Source organism: Eriocheir sinensis, chromosome 25 (assembly GCF_024679095.1).
Source record: "Eriocheir sinensis breed Jianghai 21 chromosome 25, ASM2467909v1, whole genome shotgun sequence".
Taxonomy (NCBI): domain Eukaryota; kingdom Metazoa; phylum Arthropoda; class Malacostraca; order Decapoda; family Varunidae; genus Eriocheir; species Eriocheir sinensis.
The window spans coordinates 12,547,693-12,555,585 of record NC_066533.1 but is presented as its reverse complement, the minus strand read 5'-3'; the positions used below and the strand labels follow the sequence as shown (position 1 = coordinate 12,555,585).

The 7,893-nt window shown below is 39.2% G+C and overlaps 1 protein-coding gene across 10 annotated transcripts; it reads right to left on the bottom strand.

Moving 5' to 3' along the window:
• Positions 1-371: 371 nt before the first annotated feature.
• LOC127003394 (maspardin-like) lies at positions 372-7,865 on the bottom strand. Of its 10 annotated transcripts, none has more exons than XM_050869971.1 (9): positions 7,771-7,865; positions 5,554-5,668; positions 4,897-5,031; positions 4,371-4,466; positions 4,024-4,154; positions 3,553-3,661; positions 2,968-3,045; positions 2,384-2,545; positions 372-2,267 (listed from the first exon to the last, which is right to left on the bottom strand). In XM_050869971.1, exons 1-9 carry the CDS (start codon positions 7,800-7,802, stop codon positions 2,199-2,201), a joined length of 927 nt encoding a protein of 308 aa, XP_050725928.1. In that variant the 5' UTR covers positions 7,803-7,865; the 3' UTR covers positions 372-2,198. The 10 variants fall into 10 exon arrangements, with proteins under 10 accessions (XP_050725928.1, XP_050725927.1, XP_050725929.1 ...); XM_050869970.1 differs by having other exon boundaries at positions 2,962-3,045; positions 7,771-7,861; XM_050869972.1 differs by having other exon boundaries at positions 2,962-3,045; positions 7,728-7,847.
• Positions 7,866-7,893: the final 28 nt, after the last annotated feature.

The window sequence follows — 7,893 nt, the reverse complement described above, 5'->3', positions numbered from 1 at the left end:
GAACTAACCGGCCGTGTAACTTGCCGCTAGGGGCACGAGGTTCACTCACTCGAGGCTCCGAAGCAGTGTTATGAAGTAGTTGAAGGTTCTTATTCTTGTTTGAAGTCCGAATACCTGATGAACAATTATCAAACTACCTCGATCCTTAATGATGAGTTAGAGCAATAGACTTGACAGTGCCTTGGCTAATTACAGTAGTTAAGCAATTAAACTCCTACTATAAAACTGTCTTCTTCTGTTGATACGTTTTTAAGATTGGTGTAGATCAGAAATAAGTACATTACCATAGTTTTTTTTTTTTTTTTTGGTTTTATTCAATATCTACTCGAATTAGAAAGAAATGGGGAGGTATACCTAACGAAAAATAATCATAAAGTAAATAACATCTTTAATGCAAACTTACTTATGAGAGCTTAGTAAAACCATATCCCCCACCATTCTCTTCCCTTATAAGCTATATGAAGCACACTGTAAGTAGTAGGCTATATTCTATTATCACCATCATCACCGCCCTGTATTGCACACGTTGCAGATGGGGCACACACAATCTCCAGAAACAAGAGAACAGCTGTAGGAATGACCATTAGTGAAATAAGGGACTAAACAATTACCCCTTTTCCTCACTTTTCTTTCCCACATACTACTTCGTCACATCCCTTTTAATGCACACTCTTCACATACCAAGGACAGGCACAGTATAGAGTTTAATAAGATTTTTGTGGGAAATTTCCTCAGTAAAAAGTCAAATTTCCAAGCCCAACCTTTAACTTCCTGTATTGTAGAAACACATAAGGCTCTTAATAAATAACCCTTCCATGTATAAAGCTAACCTTACCTATCATACAAAAATACTCTTACCAATCCTTTCATGTGGGCGCAAGAGTCTTCACCAGGGCTTGGCAGGGGCACTGGTAGCTACTAATAGGGATGGTGTTTGCTCATTTCCAAACATTATACTCTGCAGCCTTACACAGACCAGAAGTAGAATGTTACAGCCACACAAGATGAGAACCAGTATATCTTAATAGATCTTTACTGTTACACAATTATTTATTCAAACTCAACCCACTTGCTAGCTTCCCCGAGAATCTTTAGCCTGTACTCTCAGATGCTTTCTGCTCTCACAGCCAATACAGCTAGAAGCCAAGAAGGAGATAAGTCAAGTTCATGATGCAGAAGCCTTGTCCAACTATCACTAGGCTCATAAAACTACCCATGGAAAAACACACAACCTCCATGAAAGCCTTGGCAAATATGGGTGTGCAAACCCCAAATTGTTTGAGAATATGGGCGTTAGTGGTAACTGAGGAGGCATGAGTGATCCAAAAATATCTGAATATCTGTGCAGATAACAATGATGGGTAATACACAAGGAAGCTTAACAAACTGACTTATTGGTGAAGCATTACCAGTGAGGCCTTAATGTAGGACAACACAGCCAAACACAGCATGAAGGTGATACATAAGATAACTGAGATCCAGTCACATTACATACACTTACAAGCTGACTGTTCATTTAGTGATTCACAGATGAAAGTATGATTGCTACTTTGTACATACTCTTCAAATTTGTACTCATATCAAGGGGGAAATCAATCTCAAAAACTGAGCTCAAGTATAAAAATCAAATGTTGTCAAATTAATGCTAGATGATAATATTCACACAACAGTCAATTTTTATGCCTCAGCTCCAGTATCCGGAGTAGTCTTTTTATGATGTGAGCACTCTTTGAAATGACATGTACAAATTAGTAAAAATACTGTAACAGAACTCGGCATAATCTGCTCTGAAACCACACATGGCTGGGTATCTGCATGACAATAATAATTTCATTTTACAACCTCAATTATAAGTAATTTGTACATTCAGCTTTTGCAATTCACATACAAAATAATACTTGGCCCTTACAACAATACAAAGCTAACGTATGTCTGCCTTAGCCTGCAAAGTAGCTGATGCCATAATAATACTTTGTAGAAAAATCATAATAATATTGTTTGTTTGATGTGGCTTGTTCGCAAAGGATTTGTAAGTGTAACAATGACAGAAGTGAATATAAACATCACATATTTATAGGAAAAAGGTAAAATGGCTGACTGATGAACAGATGACATCCTCCTCACCCACCACTCATGAGTAAGCCATTAGAGTTCATACAAGCCAGGTGTCTCTGCTGCTGCCGGCCTGCCCTACACTGCTATCGCTCCACTGGTGTGCCTGTGTCCGAGGCGCTCAGGTGAGTGCCCTCAAACCCCCGCAGGTGAACCTGGGCATATCAAGAGGGCCAGACAGTATCAAAAGAATGTCCAGAGCTTTAGACAATAAATATTCTATGAGATACTAAACACACACACACTCAGACACATATATATAGTCACTCACCTGTATGTAAACATTGACCTCATCTGCTCTGGCCAGGAATGGAAAATTGCCCCCAGTCTTGAGGTGGGCAAGGCGGGCGTTTGGATAACACTTGGACATCTCGTCCTTCACCGACTGAGACAAGGCAGACTCATCAAACACATCAAGAAGCATCACCTCCACCTGGAAAGAGCAAATGCAATGAATGTGTATGTACAAAGGTAATGTATTCATCTGGCAGACTTAATAAGAATCATCATGAAGGATTAAAGAGGGGAACTAAAGTGAGGGATATGTTAATGGTAAGGAAAGAGTAAAAAGGGGAAGGTCTATATAAAAAAAGAAAAAATATCTGTAATGTTCTGCTCCTAGGAAGACGATAGAAGGGGATGCACCGAGGGTTTAAAAGTAATCTACAGTGTTTCAGTAGTTTCTGACCTGATGTAAAAGCTACTGAATGAAATGAGTATATAAAGGAATGAACAATAGCAAGGTAAAACAGAATCTCAAGTAAGATAAAAGTTGCTGTGAATTTATAAAGGACGGCACATAATAAAAACAAGGACAAATTTATCTACAGGAGACAAATATAAAGATACCTGTACTTTCTGAGGCTGAACATAGTCTGGGGAGCAGTTGAGAGTGAGTCTAGAGGCCAACTCACTCTGATTCAGACACTCCAGCTGCAAGCAAAGGGTCAGTTTTAGAAATGTTCTGATATCTTATGTGTTTAACAATTGGCATGAAATGTAATGGAGGGATTTGGACTCGTCAAAGCACAGGAGAAATTGATCTGGTCATGTAAGATAAAGATAAACTTAGAAAACCCTTGGCTTGGTGTTGAACCTGCATACCATGTGACTAATGGAAGCACAAAAACCACTGTTACACCAATGTACCAAAGGGGATCAACAAGGCAAGGTTCAAAAAATGATCTCTTGGGTTATTTTGCAACTGCTTGATCTATTGCAATACTTGAGTGAGACATAACATACCATACAATAATCTTAAATTATACAAGTCTATATTTTTTTAAATATATATCTACAAGCTGATATATATATATATATATATATATATATATATATATATATATATATATATATATATATATATATATATATATATATATATATATATATATATATATATATATATATATATATATATATATAAAAACAGACACTAACTCTTTCCACCATGAAGTCTATGGAGTCTGCAATATGTGAATCCATCATTTTTCTGGGGAACCGTCCAATAATCATTTTCTTGAGCAATGTTGCAGGCAGCATCCAGAACCTATGGAGCACACCAGGAATAAAGTAGATAAAAGGCAGGAAATTGGTAAAAGATGTACAAGGTAAACCTTCACAGTAAAATGTCATGCCATGAATAGCTACATGGATGTCCTTCCCACCTTTCTTGCAACAGTTCAGATTCCAGTCTCTATATACACATTACATGTGAAAACCAGTGACACGTATGGAAAAGTTTTACTCCACTATACCTGATAGGTGAGCATAAAATATCTATCACATCCTGATGTAAAACAACACTTGAATGGATTGGAAACCTTACTCTCTGTGGCTTATTGATGCAAGATGAGACCCAAGTGTAAAGTAAACAAATGATTCATGGAGATAAACAGGTTTAACACTTACACTGACGATGTGTCTGAGTAGTTGAAGATCTTTGTGTCTATGAAGGAATTGCACAGAATGAGTGAGGCAACTCTGGGGGAGTTTGAGGTCAGCTCAGCAAACTTTTGAGCCAAAAAACCTCCTAGTGAAGCCTGAAAACATGTAAAAGCTACAGTGAATAACTGGACACCAACTGCTGGAAAGAGGAAGTTACTTCCAAATCATAGTTCTTTTCTCTGATATCAGCTTAAATTGAAATGGTGCTTATCAATTGGCATATATATCTTGTACTCATTAGTGAAGTAAACAACTGTCATTGGCATGTGGTACACAGTACACAGACAGTAGCAGCCAAAAAGCTCACACACCCCGAGAATGTGTGCTCGGTCCACATCCAGGAGGTCCAGGAGCCGTTTGAAGCCCTCGCACCACTCCACAACACTCCAGTACACGGGATACTCCACCTGCCAGCGATAAAGTGGCAATAGGTCAACTCTTTTCTTGGAGAAGTGGGGCAAAGGTTCATCACTAGCTGTTGTTGTGCCTGATGATTGTTCCCAGCAAAATGATCAGCTTTACTGGCTCTTCAGCTCTATTTTAACATCAATGAATTAAGTATTAACCAAAAATCATCACAGAATTTTTTTTAGCTACCGTAATCTTTCAATGCTATATAATTTTCAGCTTCACAATCAACTTATAAATTACCACATGAAATAAAACATGTAATCACTCAAGTTTTAAGATTACAAGAAAGAGGAAAAACAATCTATACCAATATATCATCATTTTATATAAAGTAGTAGATAAACACTTAATGATTAATACAAAAGCAAGGAAAGCCAATTTATTCTGAGACCATTGTTTACTGATGCCACACAGCAGCTTTTTTACCGTGATCACTCTATATCCCCGAGCAGTTAGGGAGAGAATCTGTCTATAAAAGCAGTCCGCTGTGCCAATGACTGGGGGCAGGCACACCAGGGGACACCGCACCCCCCTGGGCCCAGCCTCATACACCTTCCACACCTGCAACACACACAATTCAGCTTTTTAATAGTAGTGAAGGAAAATTCTCACAGAAGTTGTGGTGAGCTTAGGTGAGAAGGAGTGGTTTATGTTTCAATATGAGAGGGAGGAAGTAGTTTGTATGTTTCTGTATGAGAGGCAGTAGTTCATGTGTTCCATTTACAAATCCTCTACACATGTTAAATCCAAATATCTCATTTTATAAAAGCTATTACTCAAAACATATTCTTTTTCTACAAATGTCAAACAAAAGGCCCTAATTTAAGTCTTACTTCAAAACCTATATACCTAAAACAGGGACACAAAGGCTCTGAGAGTCTTCGCCCATCCAACCCCACCTTGAATGGGAAAATATGGATGTTAAACGACAATGATGATGATGATGACAAAGGCTCTGACAACATAAATCTGCAACACGGCATCTATAAATATTAAACACAAACACCCCCCAATTCATTACTTTTTTCAAAATACATGCAGTTCCCCGAGCCATGACATGGATAGAATTCTGCAAGCACTGACCTGTAGCCCATCACTGTCAATCACAATCTGCTTGAGGGGCACGGTGCTGCGGAAGCTCTTGTATTCTTGTGTGCATGACAGGTCACTCTCAAACTCCATCGATTGATACGAGTCCCTGTTGTCATGTGGGGAAGAAGTAGGTCATCTTTAGATTGTCATCTTTATGGTGGGTTTCCAGAATTATTTAACAGTATTGCTAGAACACTTGTTTATCTTCTTTGTTGTTGTAAAATAAATATTGAATAAATTTTCTTTTATTTCATGTAAATAAACTGAATGGGTGCTTTAGTTGTGACAACTTGTTTGTATTATTTTCTGATCCTTGCTCCAGACAATGTTATGTAGAAAATATTCACTTATCTAAGAAATACACAGCACACTAACTCCATACATCAGGTACTTGTCACTGGCACAAGCATATGCAAATGATTCCACATCACTTTTGTTAACCGATTTGATTTGATAGTTTTATTTCCACAAGCACATTCACTAATCCACAATAGCTAGATGATAAATGGGGTAAGCAGCACTGATACATGGTGATGCAATACAATACTTCAACAATCACATATATGGTACAGTATCCCTTCCCCTCCCCTTACTCCTGGCTGCCAATGCTCCTATCAACACAACAGTGAGGTAACAACTGGACATATTTTCACTGCCACTCACACGACAGCCAGCCAGAGGTCACACACAATGCCTGGCACTCCCTCTGCCTCCAAAGTCCTGTAGTCATGCTTTGGTGAATGCTATTGTAGTTTTAATAGTGATTATGATTATCTTCCACCTTCCGCCAGTAATCTGCACTGTCACTCATCTCTGAATACTACGCTGATTCATGGTGTTATTCCTGAGGCATGCATTTAAAAAGAGCAGAGTGACAATTAGACACTAGGGATTAATACAAAAGATGACTAATAATGTTAAAATCCACTGTCACTGTATACTGCACTGATCCATATTGCCATTCCTTAAAAGAGTGTATTTAATATGAGTAAAGTGAGTTACGATAAGGATTAGTACAAAAGCTGCATAATCATTGTAATCCAGTCAGTGATCCCTCAATACTGTACTGCCTCATATTGTTATTCCTTATGGGTGTATTTAACAAGAGCAGAGTGACAATTATCAAAACAGGATTAATATTTAAGCTGTATAGTGAAAAATATGGCATTTCCTATCTCGCTTGGAAACAGACGTGCCTCCGCTCACATTCTCTGCTTATGTAGTATTTAAACCTCTCGTAAATCCCCAGCCAACTCACTCACAGCCCTCGCCACCTTCCTTTTCCTCCACGGTGGGGTAGACAGTGTTCCCCAGGGGATTTAGGGGCACCAGGAAGGGCTCGGCTGGTGACAGGAGGCAGGTACCACAGGATGCCTTGTTTTTGTTTACCTTTTCCTGCGTTTGCGCCCCGTGGCAGCGACTGACACCCCAAGGACACGAAGCCAATTGTTCTCGCAGGAAAGGACTTATTATTATCTGCGTCGAAGTTTGTCGCGGTGCTGAATGATAAGCTAGACAAGAGTAGATATTCTTTGATCACACATTACGGAAGCCACCGGGCGAAAGAGAAGTGTAACTGTTGTTTGCATGGCCTAGATTTCCCCGGCATACTATACCTACCTATGTTTAAATGCTAGGGTTAACAATAGTAACTTTCTTGTGGTAATTATTTTCCTTCAGTAAATCATTCAAGACGGGCTTGGTTCGATATTATTTGGCTATATATTTATTACACTCACTACGTACCATTCCTTGCCTAATTGGTTATTCAATGCACATAATGTAGTAGCTTATCTATAGGTAGGCTATTTATCGGTAGCCCTACATGAATACAAATAAGACAGATCATGTGAGAGGCAGCTGAGGCCCAATTAAACCACTTAATTATTCATATACTAGCCTGCTGATTCATTTCATGCTATAGGTAGACATATTAACTTGGCTCGTTCAGTTAAATCCGCCTCCTGACTGATCGGCTGTTTCCATGTTTGCCACTCCGAACACTGCACTTCCATCCCAGACACGTACGAGTCACGTCACGTCACGAGAGCGGGGGTGGGTCGTATTGCGAGAAACCGAGAACCAATGGAAGGCCGCGGCTTGTGGGAGTGATGATGACGTCTCCGCCACACACCTCTGACGACCAAAACACGCATTATATTTACCTATGAAGTATGAATGCAGCATTGGACCAATCATGTCTCGTACCTGAGCGACAGAACATCACGGTACATTGACATCACCGAGAGAAAAGTTTTGCTGTTGATATGTTGAACATCACGTAGGGGCTGTAAATCCTGCAAACTAGGGATATTTTCTTGAAAACAGGGA

Coding starts and splice junctions, on each gene's coding strand:
- LOC127003394 (XM_050869972.1), bottom strand. CDS start 7,786: ATGTTCTGTCGCTCAGGTACGAGACATGATTGGTCCAATGCTGCATTC. Junction 5,032..5,553: donor TTGACAGTGATGGGCTACAG/GTCAGTGCTTGC, acceptor TGTGTGTTGCAG/GTGTGGAAGGTGTATGAGGC. Junction 3,046..3,552: donor TAGACTTCATGGTGGAAAGA/GTTAGTGTCTGT, acceptor CTTTGCTTGCAG/CTGGAGTGTCTGAATCAGAG.